General features: G+C 61.7%; 2 protein-coding genes across 4 annotated transcripts; one reads left to right on the top strand and one right to left on the bottom strand.

Annotated features, from left to right (window-relative positions):
* The first annotated feature begins 2,652 nt into the window (after positions 1-2,652).
* Positions 2,653-3,520, top strand: OST4 (oligosaccharyltransferase complex subunit 4, non-catalytic). Its single transcript, XM_069850566.1, has 2 exons — positions 2,653-2,728; positions 3,217-3,520. The coding sequence occupies exon 2, from the start codon at positions 3,218-3,220 to the stop codon at positions 3,329-3,331; it is 114 nt and encodes a 37-aa protein (XP_069706667.1). The 5' UTR covers positions 2,653-2,728; position 3,217; the 3' UTR covers positions 3,332-3,520.
* Positions 3,521-3,565: 45 nt separating this feature from the next.
* On the bottom strand, positions 3,566-18,891 carry AGBL5 (AGBL carboxypeptidase 5). Of its 3 annotated transcripts, XM_069850541.1 has the most exons (13): positions 18,666-18,891; positions 17,443-17,614; positions 15,539-15,705; positions 14,374-14,551; positions 13,415-13,593; positions 12,230-12,767; positions 10,749-10,918; positions 8,749-8,884; positions 7,966-8,156; positions 7,177-7,373; positions 4,491-4,579; positions 4,152-4,198; positions 3,566-4,045 (listed from the first exon to the last, which is right to left on the bottom strand). In XM_069850541.1, the coding sequence occupies exons 1-13, from the start codon at positions 18,863-18,865 to the stop codon at positions 3,817-3,819; spliced, it is 2,493 nt and encodes an 830-aa protein (XP_069706642.1). In that variant the 5' UTR covers positions 18,866-18,891; the 3' UTR covers positions 3,566-3,816. The 3 variants fall into 3 exon arrangements, 2 of the variants coding, with proteins under 2 accessions (XP_069706642.1, XP_069706640.1); XM_069850539.1 differs by lacking the exons at positions 3,566-4,045; positions 4,152-4,198; positions 4,491-4,579 and adding an exon at positions 6,008-7,017; XR_011336829.1 differs by lacking the exons at positions 3,566-4,045; positions 4,152-4,198; positions 4,491-4,579 and having other exon boundaries at positions 7,237-7,373; positions 7,896-8,156.
* Positions 18,892-19,372: the final 481 nt, after the last annotated feature.

Below are 19,372 nucleotides of genomic sequence, written 5' to 3'. Positions count from 1 at the left end.
CAGGCGGCCAGCGCAGCTGCCATGGGGCCCCCCCTCGGCATCGACATCGCCGGCAACGACGTCCCTGGCACAGGCAGGGAACCGCGCAGCAGCGGGATCCTCGTGCGGGGACAGGCGCCTCTCGCAGCCTTGCTCCCCACCAGCTGCAGTCCCCTCTGCACCGACACCCCCGGCATGGGGCTGTGCAGCACCAGGATCCCTGCATGGCCACTATTGCACGGCCATGGCCATCCCTTGCTCCCCGCTCCCACCCACCGTGGTCCCCTCTCCGCACCGACACCCCTGACATGGAGCTGTGCAGCACCAAGATGCTCACACGGCCACTCTCGCACAGCATCCAGCTCCTTGCATGGCCATGGCCACCTCTTGCACCCCACTCCCACCCACTGCAGTCCCCTCTCCACATCGACACTCCCAGCACAGAGCCGTGCAGCACCATGATCCCTGCACGGCCACTCTTGCAAGGCTACGGACACCCCTTGCTCTTTTCTCCCATCCACAGCGTTCCCCTCTCCGCACCGACATCTCTCGCACGGCCACGGAGCTGTGCACCACCAGGATCCTCACACGGCCACTCTCACATGGCCATGCCCACCTCTTGCTCCCCACTCCCACGCACCGTGGTCCCCTCTCCGCACCAACACCCTTGACATGGAGCCGTGCAGCACCAGGATCCTCACACAGCCACTCTTGCATGGTATCCAGCTCCTCGCACGGCCACGGCCACCCCTTGCTCCCCACTCCCACCCGCTGCAGTCCCCTCTCCACACCGACACCCCTGGCACGGAACTGTGCAGCACCAGGATCCCTGCACGGCCACTCTTGCACGGCTACGGACACCCCTTGCTCTTTTCTCCCATCCACAGCGTTCCCCTCTGGAACAGCCACGTGCTGAGTCCCTGCATCCACACGTTCCCACGTCCCCGTGTCCCTGCACCAGCTTCTATGTCCCTTTGTTCCTATGTTCCCATGTCCCCATGCTCCTGTATCCATGTGTCCCCGGGTCCCTGTGTCCCCATATCCTTGTATCCATCTGTCCCTGTGTCCTCCTGTCCTTGTATCCTTGTGTCCATATGTCCTACTGGCCCCATGTCTCCATACCCCTGTATCCCTGTGTCCCCTGTCCCTGCATCCATGTGTCCAACTGTCCCTGTATCCCTGTGTCTCCATACCCCTGTATCCATCTGTCCCCCTGTCCCTGTGTCCACGTACCCCCTTGTCCATGTGTCCCCATATCCCTGTATCCATCTGCCCGTGTCCTCCTGTCACTGTATCCATGTGCCCCTTTGTCCCTGTACCCATGTGTCCCTCTGTCCCTGTGTCACCCATCCCTGTACCCATGTGTCCAACTGTCCCTGCATCCCTATATACCCATGTGTCCCCCTGTCCCTGTGTCCCTATAGCCCCGTACCCATGTGTCCCCCTGTCCCTGTGTCCCTATAAACCTGTACCCATGTGTCCCCCTGTCCCTGTGTCCCTATAGCCCCGTACCCATGTGTCCCCCGTCCCTGTGTCCCTATAGCCCTGTATCCATGTGTCTCCCTGTCTCTGTGTGTCCTCCTCTCCCTGTGCCCATTTGTCCCTGTGTCCCTGTATCCCCCGTCCCCATGTCCCGGTGCCGGACTCAGAGTCCCTGCACCCCAGCCCCATTCACCACCACCAGTATTGGGGTCTCCGCAGACCCCCCCGGGGCACAGCCGGTGACGCCACGGTGACATCACACCCTCTTGGTGGTGTCACCCTTGGCCCTGGCCCCAGGTGACGTCACAGGTGGGCAGGAAGCTCAAGGAGCCGGGATGGGGGGAGATGGGGACAGCGCAGCCCAGAACACCCCAGTACATCCCACCTCACCCCAGTATGCACCAGTATAGCCCAGTGTACCCCATCCCACTGCAGCACACCCTGTCCCACCCAGTACACACCAGTGTGCTCCAGGACGCTCCATCCCACCCCAGTACATCCCAGTATACCCCATCCCATCCCAGTACACCCCATCCCACCCCATCCTATCCCAGTATGCTCCAGTGCACACCAGTACACCACATCCCACCCCAGTACACTTCATCCCACTCTGGTACACCCCATCCCATACCAGTACATCCCAGTATGCTCCAGTACACTCCATCCCACCCCAGTACATCCCCGTATATCCCATCCCAGTGCAGCCCAGCCCATCCCAGTATGCTCCAGTACACCCCAGTACATCGCAGTATACCCCATCCCATCCCAGTCCATCTCTGCCCAGGACACTCCATCCCATCCCAGTACACCCCAGTACATCCCACTATACCCCATTCCATCCCGGTACACCCCAGAATAGCCCAGTACATCCCAGTACATCCCACTATACCCCATTCCATCCCAGTACACCCCAGCACATCCCAGTATACCCCATCCCAGTATACCCCATCCCAGTACACCCCAGTATACCCCATTCCACCCCAGTACACCCCAGCATATCCCAGTACACCCCACTACATCCCAGTATACCCCATCCCATCCCAGTACACCCCATCCCACCCCATCCTATCCCAGTACACTCCAGTACACCCCAGTACACCCCATCCCACCCCAGTTCCCCCTCCCCCCGAGGGCGGTGACGTCACGAGGGGGGGAGGGGTGACCCGGGTCGGGTGACGTCACGCCATCCCCGCCCCTCCCCCTCCCGCCGATCCCCGCGCGCGGCGGAAGGAGACGTGGAGGCGGCAGCGGGACCGGAGCGCGTGAGGTGGGGGGTGGGAGACCGGGATGGGGGGGATCCTGCCCCGGTCTGGCGGTCTGTGCTGGGATAGGGGGTGTCCTGCCCCGGTTTGGGGGTCTGTGCTGGGATAGAGGGGGGTCCTGCCCCGTTTTGAGGGTCTGTGCTGGGATAGGGGGTGTCCTGCCCCGTTTTGAGGGTCTGTGCTGGGATAGGGGGTGTCCTGCCCCTGTTTGGGGGTCTGTGCTGGGATAGGGGGGTCCTGGCCCGGTTTGGGGGTCTGTGCTGAGATAGAGGGGTGGTCCTGCCCCGGTCTGGGGGTCTGTGCTGGGATAGGGGGGGTCCTGCCCTAGTTTGGGGGTCTGTGCTGGGATAGGGGGTGTCCTGCCCCGGTCTGGCGGTCTGTGCTGGGATAGGGGGGTCCTGCCCCGTTTTGAGGGTCTGTGCTGGGATAGGGGGGGTCCTGCCCCAGTCTGGGGGTCTGTGCTGGGGTCTCAGCCCCCCCCCCTCCCTGGCAGGATGATCACGGACGTGCAGCTCGCCATCTTCGCCAACATGCTGGGTGTCTCCCTCTTCCTCCTCGTCGTCCTCTACCACTACGTGGCCGTCAACAACCCCAAGAAGCAGGAATGAGGGCCCGGAGAGACCAGAACCGGCATGGCACCGGCACAGCCCCGCTCACCCGTCTCCCTGCCCGGCCGCGGCGGGCACGATGGATCCCCCGGCGCGTGGCGGCACCCGCGTCGCTGCCACACTGAGGCGGGACGCCCGGCTTCTTCCAAACCAACTTTAACGGCAACACTGTAATTCACCCCAGAACAACCAGTGTAGAGTCTGTGCCGTGGGGGCAGCGGGTGGGAGCAGGCGCTGCCGCCAGACAAGCCGTGGTGGCCTGGGACGAGCCGTGGTGGCCTGGGACGAGCCATGGTGGCCTGGGATGAGCCATGGTGGCCTGGGATGAGCCGTGGTGAGCGGCGTTGGTGACAGTCGCAGCCAGGTGCAGGCACGGCGCTGGGTGAGACAGCCGGAGCGCTGGTTTGAGGTCCTGGCGCTGCCCGGTGTCGGTGCCGGGGCTCAGCCCTTCCCTCCGGTGCAGGGAATCCGGCAGCGGTGTGGCCTCAGCGCAGCCGGAGAGGAGGTGCCGGTGGGAGCGGAGTCAGGGGGGCCCTGGGGCCGGGGGCTGCGGGGGGAGAGTGGGGTGGAGAGGGGCTGGGGGCAGTGGGGCTGAGCCCCTTCCCCGGCACCGTGGCCCCGGCCCTGCCGGCACCAGGCAGAGCCGTACCTGGGGCCAGCGCAGGATTCGTCCCTCGGCGTGAGGCTCCACACCGGAGCCCTCCCGGCACAGCCCTGTGGGAAGCCAGCCCCGCGTCAGCCACCAGCATCACACGGGGGGTCTGGGAGGGGTCCCTGCACCGCGGGGGGACCCTGTGCCACAGGCGATGCCGGCACCTACCCAGGCTGCTCCAGGGCTCTCCGGTTATCTGGCTGCTTCAGGAATGCCTGTGGGGAGCGGGAAGAGATGGGGGTCAGGGGCTTGGAGCCGGGTGTGTAGCCCCCCTGGTGGCTCGGGGGTCCCACAGAGCCAGGACCCTCCCACCACGGGAAGGGCACAGCTGGGACAAAGTGTGGGGCTCAGCCTCATGGATGGAGGGATCTCAGCCCTGTGGAACGGGGTGGGGAAGTTGCAGCCCCACAAACAGATTGGGGATCTCAGCCCCACAGATTGGGGGACAAAGTTGAAGCCACACAGATTAAGGGGGTGTGTGTCTCAGCCCCCCCTCCCCACCAGTACCTGCAGCGGAGCTGTGCTGGGCTTTCCCGCGCCGCGCTGGGCCTCCCGTGCTCCCTGCCTGCTGCCTGCGCTCGGTGCTGCCCGCGTCCCTGCGTGACAAAGGGAGACGGAGCTCAGCCCGTGTTGGCACCTGCCAAGTGCTGCAGAGCCGGGGCAGGATAAGCTGGAGACCGGACTCTGGTGCCCACCAGGGCACGATGCCACCGTCCCTGTGGCCAAACCCCCCTGCTCCGGCTGGTTTTTCTTTTAGATGGAGCTGCAGGCTGGCTTCGCCAGGGCCCTGCAAGAGAGGAGCTGCTTTGGCAGCTGCCGGAGCCAGCGGGAGCACTGGGAGTGACCGATGCCGTGGGAATGGGGCAGGAGGAATGTGGGCAGCGCAGAGTCGGGGCTGGCATGTGCTGAGTAGGAACATCCAGCCACGCTGACAACACTGGGTGGGCTCAGCCCTGCGAGCGCTTGGATGCTGCTGGCAGCACTCCAGCTCATCCCAAGCCTATGGAATGTGCAGCAGAGCAGGGGGAAGGGGAAGGCACAATGTGGGGTATGGGGTGAGCAAAGCCAGGGTGGGAGAGGACGTGCGGGATCTAGCTGGGAGGAGGATGGATTCCCTGCAGCAGCTGGAACAGGGGCTTCAGCTCTGTGCCTAACGCAAAGTCAGCGGGCCAGGGATGTTCTGCTGTGGCCAGTGGGTCAGTGCAGAAACTACCAACCACAGGATCCCGGACCACTGGATGTCAAGGCTGCAGAGGCGGGTGTTTGGAGGGATGGAGTTCCCCTTCCCAGTCCCTGTGGGCGCAACAGAACCTGGCTGTGTTAGGAAGTGGGGCCACAATGCCCAAGCTGGTTGTTAAACCATCCTTATCCCAACCCTGGAGCGTTCCCTCTTCCCAGCATGTGGAACGCCTGAGCAAACCATGGACCCTAGAGCAAACATGGCCCTGCGTAGGCTCGTGGGAAGTGGATGGTGCCAGGGATGACTCTGGCTCCCCAGGGCTCAGCTGATGTGGGAGCCACGGAGAGGATGGGGCTGAGCAGGGGGGCTGCAGAGAGCCCGGTGGAGCAGCTATGGGAAAGCAGCTCCAGGCAGCGCTGCACCGTTCAACCTCTGCTGCGTCACGCCTGGCACTCTGAGCAGGCTCTTGGCATTCCCATCTTCCCAGCTGCCTGGGGGAGGGAGAGTCCATGCCAGCATCCTGGCACTGTCCCAGGATGGGAAAGCTGGCAGGAGGGCAGTGGCGTGGGGCTCAGAAGGCAAACCCGTGGGAGCAGAGCCTTCTTGGGCCACGATTCCCTGTGCCAGTGTGGCAGTGCCAGCGCTGCCCTGGTGCCCGGAGACGGTGATGCCAGGGAAGGGAGAGCCAGGAGTCCCAGTCCTGGAGCGCAAGCGTGGGAGGCGGAATGGTGCTGATCCCCTGGGTCTGCCCAGCTGTCACCCGCTCCGGCAGCAGGGATGGAGCCAGCGTTTGGCTCCTGCCAGCACCGGAGCCACGGGGCAGAAGGAACAGATGCACGAGGTGCCTAGGAGAATGCCAGCCTTTTATTTCCTCCCTGCCACGCTTCCATGGCAGCTGGGAAGCAGCCACCACACAGTGCCGGGGCCCAAACACAGAGAACGAAGGAACACAAGGAACAGGTGGAGCTGGAGAGAACCCAGCAGTGGGAAAAGCCACGATCCCTCCCAAGAGCACTGGCACAGAGCTCTGGCGTGACAGCAGCACCGGTTGCACGTGGCAGACCCCACTCCCACCCCTGCGACATCTGGGTGCTGGGACACTCAAAGCACGGGCTTGCCAGGCCTGCAGCCTCACAGCAGAGTGGTGCTCCTGGTTGTGCCGTTTCCTTGGCTGGAGCCTGCGGGAACAGCTCATGAAACCGCATGAGGCTTCTCCAGCATCTGCACCAGATCCAGATCGGCACCGCCTGCCCCATGGCAGGGACGCCAGCATGGGGCATGGCAAGCGCCTGGCCCTGGTTCCGCAGCTCCCGTGGCTGGTGTTGCCACGCTGAGTGCTGGGAGCTGGGCCCTCTGGCCAGGATCAGCCCTGCCAGCCAGGATTTGCCCTCTGGAGGGGATCCAGCCCCTCCAGACAGGACCCAGTAGGGGTTCAAAGCCACCAGTGCCTGGTTATGGCTCTGCCGTGACCCGAGCTGTGTGCCAGCTCCACAGCTGCCCAGCAGGTGCCTGGGAAGGAAAAGGCACATTGGTGGATCCTGCCGGCCTCGGGAATGCTCTTGGAGCAGCTGAGGCAAGTCGAGTGGAAGTTTTCTGTGCTGGATTTTCCAGAAGCCCTGTGGCCCCTGGCCCGGGCTCCAGCAGCACCGGTGTGGAAAGGAGCCCATGGTGGACAGAGCCGCTCCAAGCTCGGAGCAGGAGGCAGCGGGCACTGTGGCTGTGGAGCATGGGACCGGAGCTCAGCTGGGTCCCTGGAGAAGCCTGGCTGGACAAGCCCCGGTGTCACTGCAGCATCTGTTGTGACCCAGAGTGCTGCTCCGCTCAGGACAGGGCATCCTGGACCCTTCCGAGGAGCTGGGATGGCATCACACACACTTGTTCCACACAAAACCACTTTCACGATGTCAAAGCACGAAGTGGGGCTGGCGGGGAGCGTTCCTCAGGGCTGTGGCCCAGCACAGCGGATCGAGAGGCACTGGAGCAGGCGCCGCAGCGCTGCCCAGCCCAGCTTACCTCTGCCTTCTCCCGGGGCTGTCGTGCTGCCCTTCGGAGCGCTCCGGCTAACGGGGGCCAGAGCTGGGTCCCCGCTGAGGGTGAGGCTGGGGGAGGCTCTGATCCGTGGCAATTCCCGCCGGCTGCTCCCGCCGGTGCTGTCACTGAAGCTCCTGGCACGGGAAAGGGCGTCATCGGAGGCCGAGGTGGGGATCCCGCTGGAAGGGGATGGAAACGGGAAGCTCAGCCCACCTCTGTGGAGATGGGCTCCTCTCCACCCCTCATCCCACCCGTGCCACTCCTGCCAAGTGGCATCTCTGGCTGCAGCCTGGGCTTCCGCATTGTGCAGCTGCCAGGACCCCACCTCTGTCTTTTCCCGGGGCAGGAAAGCAGCTGGAAACAGCGGGAACAGACCCCATTCCCCATGCATACAGCAGCCTTGGTAGCAGCATCATTCCAGAGCTCCCACTCCCTCATCCCAAACCCATCCCGGTCTGGCACAGAGCTGCGCTGCAGAGAGAGGGAAGCAGAAGCGATGCTGTTTCTCTCTGCAGGGAGAGAATCCACTTCCCAGGGGCAAGAGGATCCCAAAGAGCCTTCCCCTGCGCAGCTGCGTGCCCCTCGCCTGCGGACGGCTCGGAGCCGAGGGATCCCTGCGCCTCCAAAGGGAACGCTGCCAGGACGTGCACGGGGAAAGCAGAGCAAGAAACCTCGGCTCCAGCGGCTGCAGGGGGACTCACTTGGAGCTCATTTATCATCTACCGGGCGTTATCCTGCTGCTCCTGCACACTCAGCCCGGCGGATCCTTACGTGGAGCTCCGGGGAGGGGTCCCGGCGCCTCCTCTGCTCCGTGGGCCCCCGCCGGCACCCCTCGTGCTCCGCACGTGCTTCAGCATCCAGGCCCGCAGGTTGCCGAGGCTGCTGTGCTCCGACAGCACGATCCGTGGCCAGGGGTTGCATTCGGCCATGTCCAGCGCCGCCACGGCCATGGCTCTGCCGACCTGCCGGGGCGAGAGGCAACCGGTGAGAGTGGCCTCTGGGAAAAGCAGCGGCTCCCCGGGATCTGGGATAGGAAAGCGGGCGCAGAAAGGAAAACCCAACCCCAAATCCCAGGGAACCCTCCTAGAGTTCGCACCCGTTTGCAATTGAGCTCCCTGGCGGGAGGAGCATTCCCAAAGGGAGTTGTTGGGGCAGGGACAGTTGGGCACCCATGGAGCTGGGAGCGGGTGCTCCTTGCTCCGCAGACTGGGTGTCCCTGGCTGTGGCGCTGGGTAAGCGGCAGCCCCGCACTCCGAGGACCCTGCGTGTCGGCTCCAGTGTGGGACACACTGGGACAATCCCGAAGCGGAGGGCAGAATCCCTAGTCCCGGCCAGAGAACGGAGCATTTTGGGACTGAAGGCAGTGGTGGGAGCAGCCCTGGATAGCCCCGCGGGGTGGGATGTACCAAAGGTTTGTGGCACAGACGCTGGGAACACCCAGTCCCCGCACAGGGCTCTGAACAAGCCCCACAGTCTGGCACAGGCATTTCCACAGGGACATGGAAGCAGGAGCAGGGGAGAAGGTGCTGGTCTCTCCCGATGGAGCCTCTATACCTGCTCGAAGAGCTCCACGGTGTACTTTGAGGGGACGGCAGGCACAGGCGGCGGGCTGGCACGGCCATTGTCGTGGCACGCCACCGGGATGCTGTTCACGGAGCGGCCCGTGTTGTAGTTGCACTCCAGTGTGTAGCTGCGGAGCACATGGAAACCCACATTATCAACATGGATCTACACCTGGATTGCTGTGGAGATGGAGCTGGGGGCACCTAGGGGTGATCAGGAGAGGAACCAGGGCTCCAGTGCTGAGCCGCTTCCCATGTGCTGCATGTTCCATCTGGAGAAGGCAGGGGAAGAAGCAGTTGGAGGAAGGCAGAGGGTGCAGAGGATGGGAAAGGTGCCTGGGACACAGGGCCCAGGGAACCACACTCCAAAACCAATGCCAAAGAAAGGACTGGGAGAGTGGGAGCAACCAGTGATTGCAGATCTCCCACCTCTTCTCTTAAATCACAGCACCCACGGCTGCCAGTGGGAAGCAGCAACCAAACAGCGTTCCCGGCTTGTCCCGAGCGGCTCCGCAGCCATTCCTGGTGGGTTCAGGCCATGGACAGACAAGAGAAGACCAAGGGCCAGGAGACTAGATGGGACACTGATCCTAGGACACTGCTCTGGGGCAAAGCCTTGCGCTGTGCTGACTGCCAGCCATGAGGCACCAGACTGCTGGCACAGGGTGGCCTGTGGAACCACAGAGTCATCTCCTGTCTCTCTGCTTCCGGGGAAAACCCGGCAGATAGAACTGTGGGGACAACACCAAAGGTCTCGCCTAGTGAGCCCAGCGTGTTGCCAGCAGAGCCAGGAGGGCACAGGGAGCAGGAGATCAATGTGGAAGGAGGGGAGGCTGGGATGGGGATGGGGATGGGGATGGGGATGGGATGGGATGGGATGGGGTGGGGTGGGGTGGGATGGGATGGGATGGGATGGGATGTGCAGAACCACATGCAGAACCAGGGTATTTGCCAGAACACAGCCAGGATGTGATCCCAAGAGTTTGTGAAGTGACAACAGGAGCGGAGGGCACAGAGCAAGGGGACGGGGACCTGCATGGAGGGAATTCCATAAAACCAGCAAAGCCAAAGCCTCATGGAGGGACAGGCATGAGGGAGGTGTCCAAATAGCCCAGTTGCCTCTGGCTGAGGTAGGTTTTTGTCCCTGGAGGAGTTTAAATGTGTGTGGATGTGGTGCTCAGGGACAGTGATCAGCGGTGGGGTTGGCAGCAGGAGGTTAGGGGTTGGACCCAGCCCAGTCTCATCTGCTCAAGCAGCCTCAGCTGCTTCTCTTCCCTCAGCATCCACATGGAGCAAGTGGAGCATGACTTTTGGTGTTCCCAGCCATCCCAGCAGAAAGCGGCCCCAAATATCCCACCTGTTCCTGGAGAGAGGTGGGATGCTGCTGCAGATAAGACAAGGAGCCTTTGCTCACCGGATCATGGGATGGCTGAGGCAGGAATCCCACACAACAGCCTCACATGTGGGGCCTGGGGAAGCTGTGCCTGAGTTCAATTACAGTCCCATATGGATATAAACATCGGGAAGAGAAGAAATCCTTCTGGGAAGCCGTGAAGCGATGTCACGGCAAGGACAGGGAGGCAGAGCTGCTGCAGGAGGGATGGGAAGTACAAAAGGAAAAGGAGTCAGGGATGTGGCAGCACCGGGCATGGCCAGATGCTGGCCTCCACCTGCGCTGAGTGAGTGGCCAGGCCCAATCCCACTGGAAAGCTTGCAGGGCATGGCTGACCTGGACCAGTTTCAGCCTTCCTTGACATCCTGCACCCAGTGAGAGCACCCTGGACATATGCTCAACCTGATCCAGTGGGAGGTGTCCTTGCCCATGGCAGGGGGTTGGAATTGGATGGGCTTTGAGGTCTTTTCCAACCCAAACCATTCCTTGATTCCATGATCTTTGAGGTCCCTTCCCACCCAAACCATTCTCAAAACTATAGCGGAGAGTGGGACTAGACCAGCATCAGGGTTTATATCCCATGTATCAGGTGTGTGTACCTGTGGATGATGCCCAGGGCCTTGTAGACGGCCACACGCCCGCTGCCCTCCTTGGACTGCCCGTCCCGCCGGTCCCGTGCGTACATGTTCTTCTCTGAGAAGTTGCAGCCCGAGAAGTCGAAGTGGGGTGAGTTGAGGGCGATGAGTTTGGGGAACAGCATGTTCTCCACCTGGGATGCATGGAGAGGGACACCGGTGACTTTGGGAGCCCTCAGCTGCTCCAGGCTGTGTCCACACCCTCAGATGCACTGAGCTGAGCCTATTCCACCAAATTCCAGCATCCCACAGGCTCTGGCGCTACCCATGGGATGCTGCCCACCCCAGACCATCGCCAGCACAGAGGAGCAGCTGCTGGACTCACAGAGGCAGAGAGGAGGGAGCCCAGCACAACTTCCCACCTTCCATCCCTTAGGAGAAGGAGGAGCAGCAGAGGGATCAGGACAGGCTGGATCCAAGAAGGCCAACAGCATCCTGGCTTGGATCAGCCATGGGGTGGCCAGCAGGAGCAGGGAAGGGATCGTCCTCCTGCACTCGGCGCTGGTGAGGCTGCACCTCAAATCCTGGGTTCAGTTCTGGGCCCTTCACTCCAAGAAAAACCTTGAGGGGCTGGAGCATGACCAGACAAGAGGAACAGAGCTGGGGAAGGATCTGGAGTCCAGGGGTTCTGGGAGTGGCTGAGGGCCATTTAGTTGGGAGAAAAGGAGGCTGAGGGGGGACCTCATGGCTCTCTGCAGCTCCTGGAAAGGAGGCTGGAGCCAGACAGGGGTCTGGCTCTTCTCCCAAGTAACAAGGGATGGAAAGAGAGGAAATGGCCTTAAGTGGTGCTGGGAAGGTTTAGATTGGATATTGGGAACAATTTCTTCGTGGAGAGGGTTGCCAGGCACTGGCAGAGGTTGCGCAGGGAACTGGTGGAGTCCCCAGTGGGGGTGTAGTGGGCCAGGCTGATGGTTGGACTGGATGAGCTTAGAGGTGTTTTCCAACCTCAGTAATTCCATGATTCTATTCTACTCTATTTGTGTGCACGTCCCTCCTGGAAAGGAGGTTGAAGCCAGGCAGGAGTCTGGCTCTGATCCCAAGGAACAAGGGATAGGACAAGAGGAAATGGCCTCAAGTTGTGCCAGGGGAGGTTTATATTGGATATTGGGAAAAATTCATTCATAGAAAGACTGGTGGAGTTCCCCTTCCTGAAGGGGTTTAAATCCATGTGGATGTTGGTGCTCAGGGGCAGGGTTCAGTGGTGGTGTTGGCAGTATTGGGTTAAGGGTTGGACTTGATGAGCTTAAAGGTCTTTTCCAACCTTAATGATTCCATAAGTTCATCATGCTCCAAATGCTCTGAATGCAGCCAGCCCAGCAGCCTTCCCCTGGACCTCAGCCCCTCTCCCTGCTCCTCTCCCAGGAGCAGGACCCTGCGGAGAAGACGGAGCACCCAGAGGGTCCCATGCTGCTCTGGCTCCTCCATGCTCCGAGCCCAGCCCTCACCTGATCGTTCTCATCAGGGAAGCTGTTGCCGTACATGAAGCAGCCCCGCTTGGAAGCATGTCCATGGAGATCGATGTAGTAGGCCAGCCCGCTGTCCTGGGGCGGGATGGCTTCGGGAAGAGGCGCTGGCCTCCCAGTGTCCTCCTCCCAGTGCTCCGCATTGTGGCTCGGTGGGAGAATCCGGACAGCACGGTCAGTGCCACGCACAGCGGCAGGCGCTCCTGGGAGCCGGGATTCCTGAGAAGGGCTGCAGCGTGTGCCGGCACGCCAGCCGCCAGGACAGTTCCGGAGGTTGTTGGCTTTCTCCAGCTCCGAGAGAGCCGGGACGCTGCTGCGGATGGAATGGTTGGAAGATGTTGTGCTTAAGGAGCTGGTGCCAAGGGGTGAGACATACGTCCTCCAGTCAGGAACACCAGGCAGGACGCGGCTGTGGATGTGGTGGTAGAGGAGCACGGCTTTAGCTCCGAACACCGCTGGGTGCAGCTCTGCGTCCGGGTTGAGGTACTGGCGGTTCAGGTTTACCCCGCGGGAGTCAGTCCTGTGGAGAGAGTGGACGTGGTCCTGTGCACAGCACCACGCGAGCTGACCCCTGCTCCTAATGGCTAAAGCTTTGTGATCTATCCCAGAGAAGTGGCCAAACCTCCCCTCGCAGGCAGTCTCACGCCTTCATAGCTGATAGACCCTGTCCTGACAAATCCGTCTCTCCTGGAGATCCACCCTCTCCAAAAGAATTTCTCTCTCCTGAAGCAATCCCATTCTCCCAGACAACCCTTCTCTCCTGGAGCAACCCCTCTTTCCTGGAGAAGCCCTCTCCGGGAGCAGCGCTTCTGCCAGCCAGACAGCCCAGAGTGCTCACTCTCCCTCCCCCTAGAGATAGCTCAGCTCCGGAATGCTGGGAAGAGCCTGGAGAGGGCAGGATCCGAGCGCCTTAGGGGTGCAGGGCAAGCCTGCATCTGACCTTAGAAAGCCCTGACCTGGAACACAACAGCATCCAAAGCCCTCACCGGGGATCCTGGGGCGTGGTAGGGAAGGTTCCCATAGAAATAGGCCTTGGCTTGCTCTTCTGCTGGCACAGGATTCTGGGATCACTCTTCAGAGTCACCAGGACAGGCGGAGCAGGCTCTGAAGCACGAGCCCAGCACAGCTGGGACAAGAGTTGGCCACGCTACAGCCCGGCTCACTCACCGGTAGTGGCCTCGCACCACTCCGTCGGGATTCAGCATGGGAATGAGCTTGAAGACGAACATCCTGCGGAGCATCTGGGCACGGGGGTCCTCCTCCCGCAGGATGAAGTCCAGGAAGCCGTTGAAGACGAAGCTGGAGGGCGTTTCTCCAGGGTGGACCCTGCTGCTCAGGAAGAACACCTGAAGGGAAGTGGACTGGGATGAGAGGCACATTCCTGCAAGCTTTGAGATGCTGCCATTGGTTTATCCAAGGGGCTAGCATTCCCTGGAGCTTCCCACTGCCCAGGGTCAATCCAAGGCTATTCCATTGAGCCCAGAACTTGGCTACAGCCACAGTAACACCCATGGTGGCTTCTTCCCTCTGCGCCCCTGCTACATCTTGCATATGGCAAGCCAACAGGGATGGAAATCCCGCAGCCTGCTGTCTGGAGAAACCGCAGCGCGGTGGGAAAGCAAAGAAGTGCAGCATCCACGGATCACCCTGAGCAATCCCGCAAGAGGGGAATGAGCCCGGCCACAAGGATGACGTGAAGCAGCTCTGGAAGAGCCCTTCTCCAAGTCAGAGCCCCTTGAGCTGAGCTGTGTGGGCAGCACCCAGCTCCACAGCTGGAATGCACTCCCTGCAATGGATTGCAGGGGCTGAGCCCCACTGCAGCACTTCCATCAGTTCCCACACAGCCTTCTGGAGCCACAGGATTCCAAGGAGCAAAACCAGAGCTCCTTGGTATCCCAGTGCTCATTTCCCCCAGAGGAGCACACACGCAGTGCTACCAGAGGGAATTTCATCGTGCTGAGCTGCTGTGGATGTGCTGCAGCTCCATGCAGCCTCCAGATTTCCGCACAGGAATCCCACCGACCCTGCTCCTCACACTCCCGATCCAACATTCCTGCCCTGCAGAACACATCTCCCATGCTGGAGCCGGGAGGGTGGCAGTGAGACCCCTATACGTGGCCGCTCACCTTCTTCCCAGTGAAGCGGCGCGGGCGCGGGGTGCTGGTGTCTGGGAAGAGCTTGTCGAGGCGCGGCTCCCGCTTCTCCAGCATCCCGTGGCATGAGGTGACGGTGAGCAGGTCCACACGGAGCCGGTCTAGGGAATAGCAGAGCAGCTCCCGGTGGTAATAGACGGAGTCGAGGGAGCTGCAGGGTGAGGAGGGGGCTCAGCAGCTGGCAGTGCATCCTGCTCCAGGCTGGGAGCGACGTGGAGCACAGGGCAGGGTGCTGAGCCTCAGCGTGTGGGGTTACCCCGAGTGCAGCCCCTGGAGCACAGCCCTCTACTCCCAGGAACTCAACAGCCCCAGCTGGAGAAGAACCAACCCCTTGCTGCCCTTGGACCCCACGGCCGAGCGGCCACTGCTTGATCCCTTGGAGCCTGCCCGGAACAGCAGCGCCTGAGGGGGATGGCAGGGGCCAGAGCTGGGGGCTGTCAGTCCATCCCCTGGCTGTCTGTCAGTCCTTTCATCCCCAGAGCCGTCTGTTGGTCAGTCCATTCCCAGAGCCTTCAGTCCATCCCCTGGTTATGTGTTGGTCAGTCCAACCCTGCATCCATCAGTCTGTCTGTCAGTACCTCCCCAGGGCTGTCCATCCATCAGTCTGTCCCCAGAACTCTGTCCATCCCCTTTCTGTCTGTCTGACTCTGTGTCCATCTGCCTGTCAGTCCCTCTTCAGGGCTGTCTCCTGTTAATCCCTCCCCCCATCAGTCCACCTGTCCATCCATCAGTCCACCTGTAAGTCCATCCCCAGGGCCATCAGTCCATCCCCAGTCTGTCTGTCAGTCCACCCACAGGGCTGTCTGTCTGTCAGTCTGTCATTCTGTCCCCAGAGCCATCCATCCGTTAGTCCACCTGTCTGTCACTCAGTCCCCAGTGCCACTGGTCTGTCAGGCTGTGCCTGGGGGCATCCATCTGTCAGTCCCTCCCCAGGACGGTCCATCCATCAGTCACCAGAGCCGTATGTCCATCCTCAAAGCCATCCATCTGTCAGTTCCTCCCCACGGCTGTCTGTCCCTCAGTCCATCCTTAAACCAGGGGTGCGATTGTTACAGCTCCTCCTCAGCAGCTGCCTGGGAACATGAGGGGATCCAGCCCGAAGCGCTGCCGGAGCCCCGGGTTGTGCCGGGGCACCCACCTGCTGGGAGCCACCTGCCCACTCTCCGGGAAGCGGTGATCCAGCCGCGCCAGCATCTCCTGGCATTCTGTGTAGGAAAAGGGGTAGCAGAAGGCGAAGTAGGTGGTGGCCCCACGGTGCTCCAGGAAGCGGTGGACGAAGGACAGGACAAACTGTGTCTCCAGCACCTGCGACGACACGGAGCGGGACTGAGAATGACCTGGGGGCATTGGTTGACAGTGACTGACCATGAGCCAGCAGTGGCCCAGGTGGCCAAGAAGGCCAATGGCATCTTGGCTTGGATCAGAAACGGCGTGACCAGCAGGTCCAGGGAGGTTATTCTCCCTCTGGACTTGGCACTGGTGAGACCGCTCCTCGAATCCTGTGTTCAGTTCTGGGTCCCTCACCACAAGAAGGATGTTGAGGCTCTGGAGCGAGTCCAGAGAAGAGCAATGAAGCTGGTGAAGGGGCTGGAGAACAGGCCTTATGAGGAACGGCTGAGAGAGCTGGGGGTGTTTAGCCTGGAGAAGAGGAGGCTGAGGGGAGACCTCATTGCTCTCTACAACTACCTGAAAGGAGGTTGTGGAGAGGAGGGTGCTGGCCTCTTCTCCCAAGTGACAGGGGACAGGACAAGAGGGAATGGCCTCAAGCTCCACCAGGGGAGGTTCAGGCTGGACATTAGGAAAAAAATCTTCACGGATAGGGTCATTGGGCACTGGCAGAGGCTGCCCAGGGAGGGGGTTGAGTCACCTTCCCTGGAGGGGTTTAAGGGACGGGTGGATGTGGTGCTAAGGGGCATGGTTTAGTGTTTGATAGGAACAGTTGGACTCGATCCGGTGGGTCGTTTCCAACCTGGTGATTCTATGATTCTGTGAGCAGCGGCCACATCCTAGCATGGTCACGTCCTGACACAGCCACATCCTGACATGTTCACGGCCTGGCACAGCCACATCCCGGCAGATCCACCACCACTGGCCCCTCCTGCTGCCACTTGCCTTTCTCCAGCCTCGTGGGAATCAAAGCTGCACTCCCTGCAGATCCCAGCCCAAAAGCAAAACGCCAAATCGGTTCCCATGCAGCCCTTGGCTCCCCATCCTGCAGCACCCAAGCCCTCAGAAGATGCCAAAGCCTTGTCAGTGCCACCATCCACAATTTCCAGCAGGATTCTCTTTGCCTCCTGCCCCCTACCAGCACCCAAGACTGAGCGGGAGCTGCTCCATTCCAGCATGTGCGAATGTGTGCGGCACGGCCCAGCCGGACACCACACCGCTCCCCGGCGCCTGCATGGGCTGAATCCAGCACCACCTGGTCCCAAGCAGGGAATGGGAGATGCTCCCTGCCCTGGTCTGTGCTCCAGGAGGCAAAGGCAGCCAGGGCCCGACGCCTCCCTGCGCAGCGTGCACTGAGAACCGAAGGCCCAGAGCAACTCCCATCTGCTGCTCCCACTAAACTGAAGATGGAACATGCCAGAACAGAGATTCCCATTCAAGGACCAGACCAGATAACGGGGCAGTGAGGGCCAACCTGGGGCTGTTCCCACTGACGTTGTGGCGGGTCCCACCCCACTGCTCCCCTCCCAGGGCTCCGGTGCTCTGGCCCAGTGTGGCCAGAAGCCGTTCTCCAGCCACTTTGGCAACTGAGAGAAGGGGAGAAGAGCGGTGGGTGTGCTCCAGGAGCAGCCCTGTGTTCTCTCCACCACACAACAGACACCACGCAGCAAGTGCCTGCGCCCATGGCAGGGAGGGAGCAGCTAGGTCCAGCTCTCCAGAGCGTTCAGTACTAGGAAGGAGGTTTGTTGTTACCCACCATCACCCCAAACCCTTGGGAGTCACCCCAGGAGGCTGGGACTCCCCTGGGATGGGGAACGAGGGCACTCGTGTCCCTGTCCCTGCGCTTCGGCCGAGCCCCCGGACTCTTGGCCGTACCTGGAAGCTGGGCCGCTCGCGGATGCGCTCCCAGCGGGGCCGCACGGGCAGGGTGCGGACGAAGGGGGACATTCCTTGGGAATAGAGCCGGCTCTGCTTGTTCATGTTCAGGATGTGCAGCTTGATCAGCTTCCCCGGAGCTCCCCCCCGCACACTGAAGTAGAACCAGGACCTGAAGCAGGAGAGCGGCGGATCAGCCCTGAGGAACCCTGACCCCCAACCCCGCTCCACATCCCCAGATCCCTTGGCAGGAGGCTGGCAGATACCAGGGGGGCTCAGATCCCAGAGCCTGTCAGATCCCAGGGAGCTCAGGCCCCAGGAGCTCAGATTCCAGGAGCCTATTGGATCCTGGGGAGCTCAGATCCCAGAGCCTGTCAGATCCCAGGAAGCTCAGGTCCCAGGAGCTCCGATCCCAGAGCCTGTCACAACCCAGGGAGCTCAGATTCCAGGAGCCTATTGCATTGTGGGGAGCTCAGATCATAGAGCTTGTCAAATCCCAGGGAGCTCAAATCCCAAAGCCTGTCAGATCCCAGGAGGCTCAGATCCCAGAGCCTGTTGGATCCCAGGAAGCTCAGAACCCAGAAACTGTCAAATCCCAGGGAGTTTAGGTCCCAGGAGCTCCGATCCCAGAGCCTGTCAAATCCTGGGAAGCTCAGATCCTGGAGCTTATTGGATTCCAGGGAGCTCAGATTCCAGAACCTGTTGGATCCCGGGGAGCTCAGATCCCAAAGCCTGTCACATCCCGGGGAACTCAGATTCCAGGAGCCTATTGGATCCTGGAGAACTCAGATCACAGAGCCTGTCAAATCCCAGCAAGCTCTGATTCCAGAGCCTGTCACATCCTGAGGAGCTCAGATCCCAAAGCTTGTCAGATCCTGGGAAGCTCAGATCCCAGAGCCTGTCAGATCCCGGGAAGCTCAGAACCCAGAATCTGTCAAATCCCAGGGAACTCCAATTCCAGAGCCTGTTAAATCCCGGGAAGCTCAGATCCCAGATCCTATTGGATCCCGGGGAGCTCAGATCCCAGAGCCTGTCAGATCCCAGACCCTGTCTGGTCCCGGGGAGCTCAGATCTCAGGGGATTCAGATCCCAGGAGCCCCGGTCCCCCCTCTCAGGGCCCCTCTAACCTCGCCAGACCCCCATTCCCGGGGATCCCTGACCCCCCATCCTCCCTGCAACCCATTTCCCAGGGGATCCCCGCTCCCCCCCGGTCCCCGCAGCACCTGTTCCCGTTCTCGAAGGGGGTGTGGGCGCAGTCGGGGCGGGTCCACACGTTGAACTCGTAGTCGGCGGCGGGGAGGCCGCGCCCGGCGCCCGGCGGCTCCACGGGCTCCACGCGGGCCAGGTTGCCGGAGTCGAAGCGGGAGCTGAAGAGCAGCCCCCCGCACCGGATCTCCAGGGCGGGCGGGCCCCGCGCCTCCATGGCGGCCGCCGCCGCCGCCGGTAACCGAGCGCGCGCCGGGACACGCCCCCTCCGGGGGTGGCCACGCCCCCTCTCTGACCACGCCCCTTCTCGCTATAGACGAGTCCCTGCGCTATGGCCACGCCCCCTATAACCACGCCCCCTGCGTGGCCACGCCCCCTTTGAGGGCACGTGCCGTCACTATGGCAACGCCCTCTATCAGGCTACGCCGCCTCCGCTAGGGCAACGTCCCCGTATGGCCACGCCCCTCTCCGGCCACGCCCCACCCGCTATGGCCACGCCCCCTTTACTATTACACCTCAGTGGCCACGCCCCCTTATCAATACGCCCCTCCTCTATGGCCACGCCCCCTTATCATCACACCACGGTGACCACGCCCCCTTTATCATCACATCCCCGTGGCCACACCCCCTTTATCATCACTCCCCTCCTCTATGGCCACGACCCCTTTATCATCACACCCCTCCCCTATGGCCACGCCCCCTTATCATCACACCCCTCCTCTAT

This window comes from Phaenicophaeus curvirostris, chromosome 2 (genome assembly GCF_032191515.1).
Source record: "Phaenicophaeus curvirostris isolate KB17595 chromosome 2, BPBGC_Pcur_1.0, whole genome shotgun sequence".
Taxonomy (NCBI): domain Eukaryota; kingdom Metazoa; phylum Chordata; class Aves; order Cuculiformes; family Cuculidae; genus Phaenicophaeus; species Phaenicophaeus curvirostris.
The sequence above is the reverse complement of the archived record's forward strand: the minus strand, read 5'-3'. Positions and strand labels throughout refer to the sequence as shown.

Excerpts from the sequence above, each read along its gene's own strand:
- OST4 (XM_069850566.1), top strand. The coding sequence starts at position 3,218 with ATGATCACGGACGTGCAGCTCGCCATCTTCGCCAACATGCTGGGTGTC.
- AGBL5 (XM_069850539.1), bottom strand. The coding sequence starts at position 18,865 with ATGGAGGCGCGGGGCCCGCCCGCCCTGGAGATCCGGTGCGGGGGGCTG. Across the intron at positions 13,594-14,373 it reads GCCGCTTCACTGGGAAGAAG|GTGTTCTTCCTGAGCAGCAG; the intron begins GTGAGCGGCCAC and ends ACTTCCCTTCAG. Across the intron at positions 7,374-7,965 it reads ACCCCTCCCCGGAGCTCCAC|CGGGATCCCCACCTCGGCCT; the intron begins GTAAGGATCCGC and ends ATCCCCTTCCAG.